Raw genomic sequence first — 18694 nt, forward strand, 5'->3', positions numbered from 1 at the left:
CTCCGGCGCTCCTGGTAAAAGCAATCCTCATGAAGATAAGCAAAAGAACAGAAAGAAACACAGCTGGGCGAGGTAAAGAGGAAACCCAGCTCCGAGCCACCCCAGAGTTCACAGCATGGAGTGGCTGGCGGTGACCTGGTCGCTTGTCACTGAGCTGAGCTGCATTTCACACTGCTGCTGCATCCTTTTCCCGAAGTGCCTGCTGGTTTGTTACAAGGGAATGGGACAGAACGTGAAACATGCCTACACGAGAAAAAAAAATAAAGGACTTACTATGCACAAACAACCAGACAATAATGATCTGTCTTCAGCCTGTATTTCAGAGTAGTTCAGAAGTCAGATCTTTGTTTTCCAATTAATGTAACAGAAACGGTAGAATGAATAAATCCAAACCAAGTAGCACAGCTCAGTGGTCCATCCAGACTTCTGGATACTGACTTTGGATAAAATCCTCTAGCCTGGACAATCTTTCAATTCCCTTCCTCAGTCTGCAGAATTCATGGATCTTTTAAATGTTAACCAAACCAAGAAGGGACATCATTATTGACTCTAAAAAGAGGAAGATGCCTTCTTGCTGCAAAGACAAGTATCCACACCCCAAGTTAACACAATTACACAAAAGCACATTAACAGTTTACTTACGTTTGATACTCTTGAGAAAATCAAGTTTAGCTTTAAATTTCACACACACAACTTTTTCTTCTCCTACGGATGTGTTTGCTCTGTTTGTTGAATAATATAGTTCAGGAACTTCAACCCAATGGGCCTTTTCAGAGAGAAACACAAATGAGAGCAACCAATGCTTCCAGTACCAGAACAAAAATAACCAGGGATGGGAATTTCACAGCCTGGCCTTTCAAAGTTGTCCCCACTAAGCACAAGATTTACAGTCACTCTCCAGATGATCTGAAGTTATGTGATTAAATTAGGTAGAGAGGGCTTTTAGATATTTCTAACAATGATAAAAGCAGCTATCCTACTACAGATGAATATGCAAAAAAGTGGTTTTCAACAACACTTTATTGAAGCACTTCAAAATTATCACAATGATACATGTTGCCTTTAACAGAATAAAACCTGTCATGTCATAATTAAAAGGCACTAATCCTGGCACAAAGGTCTACTTACCCACCTTCCACTGGGGGGGAAATAAAATCAAGTATTTCACTTCTCCTTTTAAAGAGTATGTGCAAAGCCCCTCTGAGTGCCATTCTGTGTTTGCCACTGGAGTGACACGTAAGAGAAAACCCGTTTCACCAAGCCACACTGGAACAGGCAGCAGCTGCAGCCCTAAAGCAGCAGAGCACTCTCAAGGTCATGGTCTGGTGAGACAAGCTCTTCTGCACTCATATTTTGGGAACTAAAGCCCTGAAGCTCAGGCACTCACACATTATTCCTCCTTTAACACGACTCAGTGTCCGTGTCAGCTCAGAAACACGGCCAAGCATCCTGCTGTGCAGCCCTTTTTGGGGTCACACTGCAGGGGCAGGGCAGGGGAGCAGTGCTGGGCATGCGGGGGGAGCACAGGTCCTGCACAAAGCAAACCAGGACGTGCCACTGCACAGCCACAAACGACAAAGGAAAACCTCAGGGAGTTCAAAGCTTGATAATCCTGCTAAGACATACCTCAGGTTATTACAGATCCCTGCACAACACTCCTAGATTCAACAGAGAGACTGTTTAAGGCATTTTCTTTGGCCTTTACTTCTACCAGAAAGTGAAGATTATGCAGTTTGATATGTCAGCACCCAAAATCTTTCCAACCTGTGTCCACCGAGATGCAAAGAGAAAACATAAATCATTGAGAAACTGGATTATTGGTTCCACAGATGCTGGAACAGCTCCACATTCCTGCATCTTTCCTGTTGCCAAGGGGTGGGACAGAGGTGCAGCTGCCCAGCCCTCAGCTGTCCCTGGGTGATGGGAACTCCCCTGCTCTGTAACTGCACTTCCAGGAACCACCATCCGCACTGAAACTGGGAGGACAGGGACACTCCAAGGGAAACTCTCCTGCAATTCAAGGAAACAATTCCTCCACTTCCCTTTTCAAACAAAAGGTACCTGTCAAGTTTCTCAAGGGCAGAAACAGAACAAGTGCAGCCCTGTGCACTGGAATCAAAGAGCCACTTTGAGGGCTCCTTCCTGCCACAGGAGTGACCAGGGGCAGCTGGCAGAGCAGTACCACAACAGCTGTGAAACCCAGCTGGGGGCATCTTGGGGAGTGCTGCAAATGTACCTTTTAGAGCACACACATCATAAGGGGACCCTGTGTCTCTCCCTGCTATTTACACCTAGAAACAGAAACTGGTACTGAAATACCACATCAAGCAAAGAGCTGTGGGCCAGTTCATACCACAGCTGACTTACTGATGACTGCTACTGCTACCATACCAACCAGGCTGACAAGGCTTGGTGCACCAACACTGTTTTCAGAATGGTGTCTAGAGACATTTTACTTTGACTATGAACTGCAGGGAGCTTGTTTTGCATGCAGGAAACTCCCAAAGAAATATGCACAGGATCTTTAACAGGTCACTCGCTAGTCCTTCCCACCAGCCAAGTTACACACGAAGGATGCTCAAAGACCTGCACTCAAAACTAACCTGATACAGCTCAGTAAGTCTGAAAGCTCACATGGAGACAAGCCTGAAACAAGACATCCAATTTCTTACCATTAACTGGAAGATGCTGACAGGCAGTCCTATTAATTAATCAGCGTCCTAAGAGAAATTGATACAAGAACCTTTGGGATGAACAGTCAGTGAAACTTCAGATTAAAATCACAGCCAAGATTTTGTTCAAGACCTCAGTCAACAAAAGCCTCACTTGGCACTGAGATAAGAATCCTTCTGCTTTAATTGCCAGTGAATGATCAGGCACTGCAAGATCTGACACTTGTACTAGTAAAACAAAGATTTTACTCTAGGCTTGACACGAGAACCAAGATTGCAGACAGCATTTCTCTCCTGAAAACAGAGCTCCAGAAGGCTGCCCCTCCTTCAGACCCTGCAGCTGACCAGTGTTTTCCACACACGTAAAAAAGCCCTGCAACCTGCTCAGACTATCTGAGCTTGCTCAGGTGAGGTGAGCAAGCCCCAGGCCTCAAAGGTAATTTTGTGAGCACGTCACTGGAATAGTTGAACCACAGAAAATAAATCAGCTCAGGTATTTACCAATCCTTCTTCCCCCACTGTAATCTTTGGCAGGGGAGACAGACATCCCATTGTGTTTTTCCATGATTTCAGCCACATCAACTCAGGCAGTTAAGTGTCAATACAACCCTCAAAACATAAGTTTATTGAATAAAGCTGAAGAGCAGTAAACCAACATATGCATCCACCTAAATAAAAAAAAATCACGTATTTACAAAGTTCAGTAATTGTATAAGTTGTTCACATGCAGAGAGTAATGCACAGGTTAACAATTGGTAGTGTTTGGATGCCATAAACGCAGAAAGCAGTGAAGTAAATAAACACCAAACACATCAAGTTTAGCTATAGGCCAGTTAACTAAACAGTGACCTGGTCCCCCACGAAGATTCACACATTCTAGTTTAGTTTCCTTATTATAGGCACAAGCAAATTTGCTAAATAAAAGTAACTGTAGCAGTTCTGGTGAACTCGGGACTACAGTAGCAGGTTAATACACCCTCTCCTCTACAGCACCAGAGTATGGATTAATTGAAACCATGCTTGAGAGAACTGAAAGGGGACAAAAAGTCAACGTGTAACCTCAGACTGAAGGCAGGCAGCGTGTAGTGTCTGTGCAGCAGTGCCAGAGCTGGGACACACAGTAAGGCCATGGCAGTCTGCATGAACACTGGCTCTCAGAACAGAGGGGGACAAAGCTGCTCCCAGCCCGGGGCTCCCAGGGATGCAAACCACCTGGAGCTGAGGAATCACACACAGTGTGAGGCAACACAAGCAGCTGCACCATGATCTGCACACACGAGTAGCTACAGACACTGCTGGATGAACAAACCAGTCTTAACAAGGCTGTCCCTTTAAATATGCTGAAGTCACTGAGAAAGTAAAGCTACAGAAACGTTACAGTCTGGAGTTTATACACACTTCCCTAAGCTGCAGGAGCTAGTCAAGAGACAGGATCAATTCATTGGCTCTCTTGTGCTTTGACACAGCAAAACATTTCCTTGCATCTGACAGGCTTTGCACATGGTTACATCGAGAAAGCAGGAGGGTCTAGAGTTGTCACAATAGCCCAGGTATTCCATAGCACCAGGTGAAACTGTGCCCAGCCATTCCAGGAGCAGGAGAGACACTGACAATTACACACGGATTGTGCTAAAGGTCAACAACTGCCTTGATACAAGAGCATCAGTAATTTGGGTGTCATGCAGCTGCTCAGAATGCATGTTCTCGTTTCAGAGAGAGACCATGAGTGTCTGGAGATAGAAAAATGTATTTGAACACAGCCTGATGTTCCTAGCGATTTGTTTTCATGCTGGAATACTCCAATTTTTGGAAGTTTGACAGAACGGTCCATTCCCATCCCCCACATAAATGTTGAACAGAAGCAACAGAATGATTTTAAACAGATGACTTTCCTAATTCATCACGAGAGTTTTCTTTTTCAAGTGACAGGATCTCAGCTGTAGATTAGTGATGCTGATCTATGCCTTGTGCTCCCCTCTGCAAACAGTTTCCATTTCTCTGCTTACATACACACATCACATGCATTTGTGAGATCAATCAGTATCCCACAACTCACGCTTAAATGTTTTCTAACTACTGTATGTGGCATCTTACAGAATCTTAATGCTGTCAAGCATCAGCATCTTCAAGCCACTAAACACTAGAAATAAAACACTTGCTGAAAATCATATAAAAACCTGGCCCTGAAAAACCAGAACAGAGTGTACCATCGTAGTTAACATGGTAGAGATATTGTCTTTAAAAAGCCCCCCCCACAACCCTCCCACCACAGATGGTTGTAAAATAAATATTTGTGCTGACTTTATCATGACAACTCTAGTTGTTTTGTGACAGAATAGGAATACAAGTCTTCAGCAGTGCACATGAGAAATGAACCGTGAAAAGGCAGATTCTTGATACAGGATTTTTGGGTAGTATCTCATTATGGAGGGAAGTGGACAATTGAGATTATGGCCAACTGGTACTGGAGATTCCAGGAAGACTTCAGCTTCTTCTAGATTTTGAATGCTGAATAAGCCACTGAAGCGTGATATCTACAGGGAGAGAGAAGAGAAGTTCCACGTTCAGGTGTCTGTATTGGTGTAAGTGGCAAGGCTCTGGTATTCCAGTGTCCCAAAGACAGGGCACGAATATCCGAGCCCTTCTCTAGAGGATAGCTCAGGGCAGATGAACACAATGGTTCTTTAGGATGTTTGCTGTCCATGCTTTGATCCTGTAACTGTTAAGCATCCTTTAGGTAACAGTGACATGCACTGCCCCACACGTCCTGGCTCCTCAGCTCTGTCCCTCTCCAGGAAAAAGATATTCCTTCATGGAACACTTCACTGTGGCTCCAATCATCAGTTTTAGACCAGCACTGCTCTGCTCAGCCTGTGGTACAAGGCACCCTGCTCCTCCCTGCCTGGAGGCTCTCCTAAGGAAGGGAGAGGCCCTGGCTCCCCTCCAGCAGCTCCTTCCCCAGAGCCGCAGTGATGCTCAGCTGTGCTGGGAGCCTTGTGTGGGTCTCCACAGAAGGGAGTCTCTGCTTCCTTCCAACATACCTGAACCTTTAACTGATGCTAAGGTGACAGGGGCTTCTTGGAAGCCACAACTGCTCCACAGATTATTCAGTTTTTCTAGAAAGAAGCTTTTTTTTTCCCCCTCTAAAGCCATCCTGGTATCCTTCAGAGCTTCTCCTGGGAGCATCACCCTGAAGTTTCCTCCTCAGCAAACTCCCATTACCCTGGCAAAGCACCAGTGTCAATCTCATGGAAGACATCAGGAAAAGGGTGGAAAGTGTTAAATTCTGTTTTCACTCAGCTGAGAAGACTCAGTTTACTCACAAAGCTTGTGGCAAATACCAGAGATCACAGGACATGGTTTCTGCTTTGAACTCCACAAGTTCTGAAGCATTTGATGTCTGGGCCTGGAAAAGGCACTGTTTGGCTGTAGGGAATGGGGACTGGCAGATGCCACAACACAAACTGCTCTGATAACACAGCAAGGAAGGTGATTATTTCAAAGGAAATAATCTTGGGGGAAAACCTGCTGCGAGTACTTGGCATCCTATGTGAGGCAGAGGTGAGAGCACATGACAGAAGTATAAAATCAGTCAGGCCATGCTAATAAACTAGTCAGCTCTTTCCTGCAAACTGACTGAAAAAAGGAGCAGATTTCACAGGGACTGGCATTTTTTGGTAACTACAACCCCTAAAACTTTAACACCACTCAGGCTTCCTCACTGCCATCAGGAGTTAAGCTGAATTTAACCCATACACTCACACATTAGTCTTTGATTTGTTCCTGGTTTTCTGAAGACAGGAAGTCTGTGTTTAAGAAGTTACAATCCCCCCAATCCATCCTCTGACAGCACTTCACAATTCTCTGTGTTTTGGGTTAATAGTTACCTATATTATCTTTCTCTTTGCAAGAAATGGAGTAGCAGCAGATTTCTCTGTCCTGAATAGCAGCAAGGTTCCTAGGAAAGACAGAACATTATACGAAATGTCACACATTTCACTGACACAAGGGCTCTTACTGACAATCTGAGCTGTTCCTCTTCCCCTTCCCCACACAACCAGCTCTGTACAATATTCAGTTACCTGCTGCTGGGTTCTCCACTCATAAATGCAAGCTTCCTGATCTAATAACAACCCTATGTACATAAATTCATTGAGTAAGAGAAATGTTTCTTAGCAAGGGTTAGACTTACATCTTTTCAATTAGCTGTTTCTCATCCAAAGCATTAGGAAGGTCTCTCTTATTTCCAAGTACTAGAACCTGAAATCCGGAGAAGGAAATGGTTGTGGCTTTGCTTAAAAAAGCTCCAAAGCAAACAGACAAAAACCCCAACCAAACCAGAAAACCAACAAACTTCAAGGGGGCCTCATGAGCAGTGTGCATCTGCCTATTAAATCTAACGGAATGAGATATTCACTTAAACCAGATCAAGAAAGAAGACTGACCTAGTCACAGGGAAAGAGAGGGTACAAATTAACTGTTCTGTGCAAAGAGCAAGCAAGAGAATATGTCAGCTGATAAATCTTAGGACATCTGCAACACACTCATCTGAGATTCCCCAAACTTACTCTACACTCCTGTACTACACTGTGGTTAACCTTTAGTCAATAGCTCAAACTTACTTTGTGGAATCCTCTAAACCACTGTTTCAATTGTATTTATTATGTTTTAGGAGCACGAAGTGAAATAAGACCACTGAATGTCAAAAACTGGTTTAAGGCACTGGGGGCAGGTATTGTCCAGGTATTGGATTATACCAGTAAGGTTGGGCCTTATACTTCAGAGTTCAAGGCAGACTTCAGAGTTCAGCTCAAGTGATGCACAAAGACATTTAATGGTGTTTAAGGTGATGTTACTTACAGGGATTCCTTGTAACTGGGGCTTATCTAGAAGATTGTGCAGCTCATTCCGAGAGGCTTCTATTTTGTCACGATCTGCAGCATCTACCATGTAGCTTGAAAGAGAATTTCAGGTTAGGTCAGTGACACTGAGCTCCTGCACAAACATCATTCTTTCCTTTACACTGCCAGGTTTGAGCACACTCAACGAGGCTTTCAACAAAGCTAGGACTTCTGAGCAAAGAATTTAGTTCTTAAAAAAAAAAACATTCTCTAAGAGCAGAGCAGAAGGAAGATGCTTTGGGTTAGCACTGCCACCCAGCTCAGACAGGGAGGAGTTAGTACTCCAGATCAGACACTGATAAAACCCATCCTGAGCCCTGAAGTTGAGGGTGAACAAGGTCAGCGTGGCTGCAGTGCAGGTTCAGAATCACAAGGAGAACTAGAGAGTCAGGCATGCAGGGCTAGGAAGGCTCTCAGAGAACAGCAGCCCATGTGAAGGAAGCAGAGCTGAAGGAAGGACACTTACACAATAGCATTAACTCCTCTGCAATATCGCTCCCACATGCTTCGGAATCGGGGCTGCCCTCCTATATCCCAAATCTTGAGGCAAGGGGAGAAAGACAATTTAGCCATGCACTGTGTTTAAACATGTCAGGCACAGATAAGACAAGAAATCACTACAGATTTTCCTTTCTCCTTATGCAGCTGCCTGACCCCTCCCATGTTAAAACAGGAATAATCCCTTGCACAGCTGCTCAGAGCTTAGGGCCCAACAGCAGGAGGTGCAAACGGGAGCACCTTGCACCAGATGTAAGAACATCCCCTGTATGAAGGTTACACACTGAGCTACACAAGAAAATACAATTTATTCACCTAAAAAACCTCCCCTTAAGCAAACTGGTGAGAAGGAAAGCAGCATCTCTGGGCCTCAAACACTCAGATCTAAGCCAGACAGCATTATCACAGCAGTGCTTTAACTAGTCCATGAACCTGGGAATCACACACAGATTCTCATTTCAGAAACTCCATAAATAAACATAAATGTCTTCTTAAGCTATGCGACAGATTTAGCTGAGCCTCTTCAGTGTTCTATATTTGCCTCAAGGCTGGAAACAAAACAGAGCAAGCATGTACAGTTCAAACTAGAAGCTAAAGAAAACAGTCAACAATGGCAACATACCTTTATTGTAACATTACCCTTTGTAACTTTCCTCATGTTGAAGCCTACAGTAGGAATCATATCTTCACTGAATTGACCTGACTGGAAAAAAGAAAAAAAGAGAAAGTTTAAATTTAGTGCTTATCTGACACAGCTGGTTTACATAGTAAAATATCACAAGCTTTTCCTAACCATTTGCCTTCCAACTGAAGGTTTTACAGCCAAGAAGTCATGGATGTTAAATCCACATGTACTGGAGCTTGTGTAAAGTCAGACAACTCATTTCTTACAAGCACTGAAATCATTTTTCAAGCCTTGAAGAAGCCAGGGGAGCAAAGTCACCTGGGAAAGTGCTTTGCACAGCTTAACACATGGACAGCCAGGGCTGGAAAGGGGAGGGAAGAGCCATTCCCCTCCTTCTGCCAGAGCCAGACCTGCATGTCGGGATCTCCCAGTTACCTGGGAGCTAGAAATACCCACGAGGGCTCCCTCTGATGCAAGCTGCTCTCTGGCCAGCATTTGCAGCAATAAATCACTCCTGTGGAGGAAGCCTCCAACCCTCCAGCAGCTGTGGGGTGACTCCCTGGGCAGTGTAAAAGGCTGCAGAGTGGAAGGACCTGCCAGGTCCTGTCAGCTTCCTGCCAGGCCAGTGCCCAGCGTGTGCAGCAGTGGCAAATGCAGCTCCAGAGGATCTGAGGCGGTTTCCAGCAGCACTCCCAGCTGGGACAGACCTGCTGCAAACAGCACTGCACTGAGAGCTTCCCCAGCAGTGGATGTTTTACTGTCTGTAACACTTCCATCTGCAGCAGCTTGACAGCCAAGTTCCCAACTATCTCCTGCAGCCATAACAAGAGTTTTCAGCACTACTACAGATTTCTCCCTTGGCTGTTTGGCAGAAGGTGAATCAGCCACAGTGGCCATTATGAAGCTCACTACATCCATTATGTGTAATAGAACCAGACAGTCAAGCACATTTGGAAAAATAAGGGTTGATCCCAAAGCATTCAGTTGTTTAATTAGGGTTTGGTATCACAGCGGCAAAGTCTGCATCTCTCCCCTGGCAGTGGCCAGAGAAGTTCCCTGGGGTTCAAAGCCTTTTGGGATCTCTGAAGCAGACACACCACCCCAGAATTAGGGCCTGACTGCCCACAAGCTGCAAGGAGCAACTAAGCCTGGCCTGGTGGCCATGGAGGGCAACAGCTCCTGGCTTGTACCAGGAACAGTGTGGCCAGCAGGACCAGGGCTGCGTGAGGAGCTCGGGTCAGACCCTGAAGCACTGCTTCAGAAGCCACTCTACCCCTCTAACGTGGCAGGGTGAGTGCCCCATGAGAATGCCAGTCCGGGAGCTGCCCGTTCCTGCCCAAAATGCCCTAAAGCCTGAGCTGCCCATGCACAGCTCAGAGCCCGTGGTCAGCTCTGCTGCCACGCCTGGGGCAGCTCAGTCCAGCTCCTCAAGCACATGTTGCCTCTGAAGGGTCACTTGCCACGTTGCTCAAGCACCACAGCATTCCTGCCTCCACATTCCTGCCTCCACAGTCACACCCCACACCCACAGCTCCCATCCCAGCGTCTCCCAAGCACTCCCTGAGCCTCCATCTCTGCGCTGCTGAGCCTTACCCCAGATGCTGCCAACTATTCCCACTCAGATCCTTCCAGAGCCTTCTCTCGAGAGCTGTTTTATCAATAGGAACACACACTCCAGGAACCTCCTGGACTCATCACCTCCCTGCTGGGTTTATTTCCAGCAGACCTGTGGGAAGCTGAGGTCCCCTATGAGAACAAGGCCTAGCCACAGTGAGAGCTGAGCTCACCAGCAGCTTAAGGAGGATTTTGGTGCCTCTTCATCCTGGGCTGGGTGGTCTGGAAGAGACTCCCACCAGGATATCTGCCTTGGCCTTCCCCCTGGTTCCTCCCCATAAACAACCTTATCATGACCCTCATCAAGCTCTGGGCTGTGCAAACACTCCCTGCCCATCCCTGAGGAGTTTTTACAGCCCTCCCTTGCAGCACTCACTGTGCCAGTCATCCCACTAATTGCAGCGCGTTCAGGACCAATTTCATGATCTCCCACTGCTCTTTCAGGATACAGATTCCTGCAGATTGGAGCAGCACTTCATTTGCCACATCTTTAATGCAATGTTGAAATTACTGTGACCCACCACAGGGAAACTTTTACAGAATCTTCAGGAAAGCTGCTGCATCTTATCCCTTCCCAAGTGCTCTCTGCCCACACTGCACATCCCCAAACTTGTTCTGACTTGCTTAAAACCTCAAAACCTTAAAACTGCAGTCGCTCCGTTGAGTTTCAGCTGCCTGTTCACTGCTTTGCAGAGGGACGATCCCGAGCTGACGTGGTCCTATGGGTCAGCTCAGGTCTTCACTTGAAAGACCTTCCCCTGATGTGAGTGTGGGTGCTCACAGGCACTGGAAGCTCTTGGAAGTCTCTTTCTCTTTTAAGACAGGTCAAAAATTGGTTAAAACGATTGTAAAGGATTTTAGCAGCAGACAGTGATCTCCTTTGATGGATTCTGCTGCTACATTCAACTGCCTTGGCCCAGAAACTGCTCTCTACAGTCAGAATTTACAGGGCTTTTGTTTACTACCTCCTCAGAGGAAAAAAGCAAGGAATTCAGCTTCAACTTAGAGTATTCATATGCAAAAGCTACTCGAAGAGCAGAACAAAAGGAACATACTTTTACTAGCAGTCACTTGGTTTGAATCAGCCTTCCCTCCCAGAGCAGAGTACTCGGTGCTATCACTGTGTCCTCACAATCAGACGCTTTTCCCTGAAACACCAGCTTTAAAACAAGTTTGATACACACAGCAATATTTTCAGTTCCCGATGGGAAAGTCTTTGGCTGTTGTCACACACAGCAGCAGTGCTCAAACACTCATCAAGGACAGCAGGAGCAGCTGCTGACAAATCCAGCACCCTTGTTTGCAGTGCTGGTGCCACCCCAGCAGGCAGAGCCTGAGCTCCCTGCAGGGCTCCAGGAGCTGTCCCAGCACGGATTCGGGTGGAAGCCTCAGCCCCGAGGTCACACACACCACACAGCACCACCAAAAACCGAAGGTCACCAAACAAAGTTAACACCAAGCTGTGCTGGAGATAAGGGCCAGGGAGACTAAACAGCCAAGTTCAGAGGCCACAGGCACAAAGAGCCCCCAGGACTAATCCTTCAGCCTCCTGGTTTAAGAGATGCTCCCTCCAAAGCTCCTGGAGAACCCAAACATGAGATTTGAATGCAGCATGAACCCACTTACCCAGATGAGTACTTATGTTGGATAAGGATTATTCAGAGCAGCAAAACTGCATCCAGGCTGAACTAAGGGACTTTATTCCATGGATCAGTGTGGGTGCAGCTCACCTTGTACCAGTGGCAGCACTAATTCAGACTGCAGCATTTCTGAACAAGCCAGCTACAGGTACAGTTCCTTTCCCAGAGGAAAACTTAGGACAAGTGTTTAACTTGTTTAACCCTGACATTCCAGAAGTGTAGAAAGGATGCAAGTTTAGTCTCTTTTATAATTTAATATTACAACAACCTTATTAAACCTACCATTTCCAGTTGTCTTGAGTCAAACCATAAACCAAACAAAACACATTTGGGTTTCTTCATCTGCCTCTCCAAAACCGTAAGCTACAGGCAGAAACTCAAATTCCAGGGAGTTATGGAATAGTAGAGTGGTTTCAGCTGGGAGGAACCTCAAAGCCCATCCAGTTCCACCCCCTGCCATGGGCAGGGGCACCTCCCACTACCCCAGACTGCTCCAAGCCCTATCCAGCCTGGCCTTGGACAACTCTAGGGACTGCCAGCCCCCTAAGCAGCTTGGTTCTGATTCCACAGCCTGCACAAGGACATTCTTTATCATCAGAGAAGGTCAGGGCAGCCTTTAGTTTGCATCTCATAAAGCTGACATGATTCACTACTGTTAAAGGACCCATTTCTTCATACAGATTTCGTTATTACACAGCAAAGATTGTTTTATCTTTAATCACAATACTTTTCACCCAGCTAGATGAGATCACAAACAAGCTTAACCAACTAGAGACAACACCAGTGGAGTATGGAATCCAGCCAGGACACTCCCAATCCACCTGAACCAGAGTATTACATTAAACCCTGCTGCTCATCCCTAAAAATTTCTTTCTTTTCACACTAAGAAAAAATGCTGCATGTCTCCAAAATGTCTTCTTAAAAAACTTATTTAAAAAGCAGTGCAATTTTAGCATTATATCAAGCTACCCCTACACTAAGCCTCCTCTGCAACACTCATAGCCTCAACCAAGTAGTGCCTCATAAATGGACAAATCAACTTTCTACAGTCCAGCTTCCTCCTTTAGGAAATACTTCAGTGTTCCAGCTACTTGTGATCCTGGTCAGAACCCTGAACTCCAGATTAGAAGCTTCAATCCCTCAAAGGCTTCCCAACAGCACTTCCAGGAATGATTCCTGCAATACCATAACAGTGGTGTATGACAAGAAAAGGCATTTTTATTTCCCCAGCCCTGACTTCAATTGAATATTTAAAAGGACATAGACTACTTAGCAAATATCTACCATAAGGAAGGTATATGTCTTTCTAGAAGTCAGTCATGTAATAGCTCAGGACATTAAATGTTTCTGACAGTCAAGAAAGTGTCCTTATCCAGATGTTGCTACTTAAAGCTCTGCCACTGCTTACAAAGTGCTCTACAGGAACTCAGCACTAAAGGAGATTCTGATTTCAGTCACCTGTTTTAGCCCACCTAGGGTACAGCAAGCAGGGCCTCAAAGAAAGGCTCTGAGTCACCTCCCAGGAGCTTTATTGGCTAATGAAGTGATGCAATGCATTTCAAGAGACTTCTGCCATTAAGAAACACTTCAAGTTTTATCAGCCTTCTCCCTTAGCCACGGTGTGTATGAAGTGACAACACGTGGGATTTATGGCCTACCTGGGTGGTTCAATAGGCATTAAAACAGCAGTGGAGCTCTCTAAAGCAATATTTTTCTGCCCATTTCTGCCACCACTTCTCTGGTGTGGCTTCTTCAAGCCAAAGTTACTTCTAACAGTCACGAGAACAGAAGGAAGTTGCAGCTCCCACTGGCTGAACGAATCTTTCGTTGATAGGCACTTCAGGAATTACCTCTAGAAACCAGTTCCATTCCAACACTTGCCAGATATTCCAAAGTTAAAAATCCAACCACACTAATTCAGGCTCTGACACAAATCCTAAAAAAGGACCTTATTTACCCTGTCACCACAAACAGGTTGCGTTTAGCTCTTCAACCTGATAACTGTATCAAAAAGGTCCAACTTCTTCCCACTCCTCCAGATCTCTGCTCACTATCAGGTCAATGAGCTTCAGTGTTCCAGTGCCAAACACCTGGACCAAGGATCAACCTTCCAGGCATCAGAACTTCGACATAAACCCCAGCCAAACACGTGGACCAAGGATCAACCTTCCAGGCATCAGAACTTCGACATAAACCCCAGCCAGGGCACTCTGTGGAGCACTCTGTGGAGCTGCAGGAGCACCCTGGGGCACGCTCAGCTTACCTGAGCCGTGTTTCAGCAGCCCCCCACGGCCAGCAGCCCCCCGTGCTCCCCACAGCAGCACGGCCACGGCTCCCAGCTCCAGCTGCAGGGCTCAGGGAACCCACGAGCTGCAGACAACACCAGATCCTGCAGAGGCTGTAAATAATGGGCACTTCCAGGGCTCGGCTCAGGAGCCAACGATTCCAGATGCGATCCCGGGATGACATGCAGTTTCTCTGAATAAGAACCACAGGCCATCCACATTAGGGAAATTAGGACCAGGAAGAAATGATATCCTCCCTTGTGAGCAAGTTTACTCATGCACATGGAAAACTTATGCTTAATATCTAATTAGAGACAGTGACTAATGCAGAGCCTTAGAAAAGCAGAAGCTGCATTAGCTGAATCCAGCTCTAACGAGATTTCACTGCTAACGTTGGGTTTTAAACCTTCTAATCAAACTGAACACAGGAGGGTTTGGGTTGGAAGGGACATTCAAGACCATCCAGTGCCACCCCCTGTCAGGGGCAGGGACACCTTCCACTATCCCAGAGTGCTCCAAGCCCCATCCAGGGACACTTCCAGGGATCCAGGGGCAGCTACAGGTGCTCTGGGAACCTGTGCCAGAGCCTGCCCACTCCTATGGGGAAGGATTTATCCCTAATATCTAATCTAACCTCTCCATCTCTCAGTTCAAATCCATTCCCTCTTGTCCTCTCTCCAGGCCCTTGTTTAGTCTGATTACAAATCAAGTGTTTGTTTACACTGGAGGAAAAAACGGGTTCAAAACCCGCCACCAATCTAAAAAAGGATTATTCTAGAACTGGCCTGTCTGCCTCTCGTGGCCTGTCCACTTCAGCAGCAGTCAGGCCTCATACCAAGCTTCCCTGTGGAACTGGTTGAGTTTTCCCTCTAGTTCCATATGCCTGGTTTGATGGGCAGAGGTTACATTAGACATTTATATTGGATTAAACTTACTGCTGTGGAGACTGGCCACAGCTCTTGCTTAGGCAGCACACAACCTGCTAGGCCACACCAAGCTCCTGGTGTGCACTCCAGCCTTTAGAGCAATCCTACAGGACATCTTGCTGTGTCATTCCTTTCATTTCAGTTTGAGGAATCCCAACAGCCTCATCCACCCAAACCATTAAGTGGCCTGCAGAGAGCAGTTGTTCTTTTCCTGCACTCATTCCCAAATGCAGACTCTGAACCAAAGTCAGTCAAGGAAGCAAACAAGAAGACAGCTCTGCAGGCCTTGGACTGCACTGCTCTAAAAAGTGATTTTGCACTGGCAACTGAAGCTTATGCCGTTATTTTGTTTAAACCAATAATATAGACTGGGGCAAACCCCCTCCCCCTGTTTTTTTGTGTAAAGACTCACCAGATTTCCTAATTAAAAGCTTCAGAAATGTGACCTGATGCTTCCAAACTAAACCAGCTAAGGAGGCTGTGTCAGCATGCTCAAAGCTTCCTCCTTCCCCAGGGTTTTGCAAGGCTCCCTGAATGGCACTCACTCAGATAAATGCCTGGGTGTGATCCTAACATGTGGTTGAAACCTTGCAAGATTCAACCCCCGCAGAGGAGGTTGGAAAAAGACTCCAGCTTTACTTAGGGAAACTTCTCCCACTGGAGACAACTTAGATGGACTCACCTGATGTGCAGCCACTGCAGCTCTGACTGCTGCACATTCCCACAGTGAGTTTCACAGGTAACTCCCCAAACTCCTGCTGCTGCTACTATACAGAAGCAAAGCGTTTTTGCCATCACCAGGAGGACTCCAGAGCATGAAAAGCCTGCAGAGAGCCCCCAGCTGCAAAAACACTCCAAGCAATACCACAGTACTCCAAGCAGCCACAGATTGAGGCTGAACAACAATTTCAGAGCTCCACTTCTACAAATCCAAACCAAGATGTATTGGCAAATGTGAAAGAAAAGGCTTTGGGCTTTCCTGGGTTACTCCAGCAACTTTTAGCTGCCAACTAGTCAGAGGAGTTACCTTTCATGAAGTAACCCATTTTCCATGATTGTCAGGAAGCCCACTGAGCGCTCACACCTGAGCTGCACAGGGGCTTGGTTAGGGTTTGCCAAGGTGTTTGTGCAAGGATGATGCATAACTGCAAGAGAATGAAAGTCCTTTTCCCAGACACTAACCCGTTCAACTGGCACTTAAATCTATACATTCTTACAAGTATTCCATGGTGCTAAGGACACAGCCTCAAAAACCAAAAGAGGAGCTGAAGGTGAGCTCACTCTAAAGCTGGAGACATCAGCTTTCTCATTCTAGGTGCACTGCACTCATGTTAATCACATTCCCTGAAAAACTCAAAGATACCCTGGCTGCCCATTCCAGGAGCTGCCAAAGTCCAGCCTCTCTCCTGGAATGTTTTCCATCACATCCATCAGCACAGCAGGACACCGATGAAGCTGAACACGCCATTTAGGCAAAGCCACTCTTTATCTCGATCAACAATGGAAAAGCTTCGTGTAGGAGTATTCCCACACCCTTCCTTTACCTGCTCCAGGCACATCACCAGATCAGCAGGCCCCAGTGCAGCAGCTTGCTGCTGATGGGCTCGTGCTTGTGAGCTGTATTCCTTAGCTAAGTTGTACCTTAAGAGAAAGGAGATCATTTCATACGGGTTTCAGCAATCGATAAGCAAATATTGAGAGGAGAACCGTGACTGGGTGCTGACACCTAAATGATTTAGAACTACCCAAAAGCAGGCGGCAGCTGAAGACACACAGTGTTATCTCCACATCTGCTAACAGAGCCCCGCCACACCGAACACCCTGACTGAAAGGCGCCTTCAGAGCCCGCTGTGGGGCCGAACGGGTCCCATTCCACACGAAGCTTTACAAAGCTCGGGCAGCCCCCCGGAGAGAGGTCACACGCTGCTCCCCGCGGCCCGGTCCCGCTCCATCTCCGCGGCCCGGCTCCATCCCCCCGGCCCCGCTCCATCCCCCCGGTCCGGCCCGGCCCCGCTCCATCCCCGCGGCCCGGCCCGGCTCGGCTCCATCCCCGCTCCATCCCCGCGGCCCGGCCCCGCTCCATCCCCCCGGCCCGGCCCAGCCCCGCTCCATCCCCGCGGCCCGGCTCCATCCCCGCGGCCCAGCTCGGCTCCATCCCCGCGGCCCGGCCCCGCTCCATCCCCGCTCCGTCCACCCAGCCCCGGCCCGGCCCGGCCCGGCCCGGCCCCGCTCACCGCGATGACGTTGACGAAGGTGGTCTTGCCCGAGTACTGCAGCCCCACCAGGGTCAGCTCCATCTCCTCCTTCCAGAAGAGCGAGCGGAACCAGTCGAGCAGCCGGGACAGCAGCGCCAACATCGTGGCGGCGGGCGGGCGGGCCGGGCCGGGGGCAGTGCGGGGTGGGCCGGGCGATGCTCCGGCGGGCCGGGACGCTGCGGGCCGGGCTGTGCCGGTCTGTGCCGAGCCGGGCGCTGCTCTCGGCCGCTCCGGGACAGCCGCGCTCGTCCGGGCCCGGCTCCCCCCGCCGCCCGCACGTGACGCCGCGGTCACCCGGCCCCGCCGGCCCCGCCCCGCGCCGCAGCGGCCCCTGGCGGCGGGAGGACCTGCGGAGGGACAGGGCGGGGCAGGGCCGCCATGCTGGGTGTGCTGAGGGGCGTGACACCCCGAACCCGCCATGCTGGGTGTGGTGAGGGGTGTGACACCCCAATCCCGCCATGCCGGGTGTGGTGAGGGGTGTGACACCCCAATCCCGCCATGCCGGGTGTGGTGAGGGGAGTGACACCCCAATCCCGCCATGCTGGGTGTGCTGAGGGGCGTGACACCCCAATCCCGCCATGCTGGGTGTGGTGAGGGGAGTGACACCCCAATCCCGCCATGTTGGGTGTGGTGAGGGGGGTGACACCCCAATCCCGCCATGCTGGGTGTTGTGAGGAGGGGTCTGTCACCCCCAGTCCTGCCATGCTGGGTGTGGTGAGGGGCGTGACACCCCAATCCCGCCATGTTGGGTGTGGTGAGGTGTGTGACACCCCAATCCCGCCATGCTGGGTGTGGTGAGGAGTGTGACACCCCCGATCCCGCCATGTTGGGTGTGGTGAGGGGGGTGACACCTCAATCCCGCCATGCTGGGTGTGGTGAGGGGTGTGACACCCCCAATCCCGCCATGCTGGGTGTGGTGAGGGGGTGACACCCCAATTCCGCCATGTTGGGTGTGGTGAGGGGTGTGACACCCTCAAACCCACTATGTTGGGTGTGGTGAAGGTGTGACACCCCAATCCTGCCATGCTGGGTGTGGTGAGGCGTGTCCCCCCAATTCACCATGCTGGGTGTGGTGAGGTGTGTGACACCTCCAATCCCTCCAATCCTGCCACATTGGCTGTGGTGAGGATGAATGAAAAGTTCTAAATCACACAGAAAAATTAAATTTCCGAGCCAGAAAAAATGGCTGTCACAAATCTACTCTTCAGAACAGCGTAAAAGAAAAAACCAACAATTGGAATGGGGCTGTGGAAGGGGGCATGACGGTCTGGGGGACGT

General features: G+C 48.3%; 1 protein-coding gene across 1 annotated transcript; it reads right to left on the minus strand.

Annotated features, from left to right (window-relative positions):
• Positions 1–1002: 1002 nt before the first annotated feature.
• On the minus strand, positions 1003–17665 carry ARL8B (ARF like GTPase 8B). The gene is made up of 7 exons (XM_030283402.4): positions 17396–17665; positions 8694–8774; positions 8040–8113; positions 7533–7626; positions 6865–6932; positions 6560–6630; positions 1003–5206 (listed from the first exon to the last, which is right to left on the minus strand). Exons 1-7 carry the CDS (start codon positions 17516–17518, stop codon positions 5157–5159), a joined length of 561 nt encoding a protein of 186 aa, XP_030139262.1. The 5' UTR covers positions 17519–17665; the 3' UTR covers positions 1003–5156.
• Between the last annotated feature and the right edge of the window lie 1029 nt (positions 17666–18694).

This window comes from Taeniopygia guttata, chromosome 12 (genome assembly GCF_048771995.1).
Source record: "Taeniopygia guttata chromosome 12, bTaeGut7.mat, whole genome shotgun sequence".
Classification (NCBI taxonomy): domain Eukaryota; kingdom Metazoa; phylum Chordata; class Aves; order Passeriformes; family Estrildidae; genus Taeniopygia; species Taeniopygia guttata.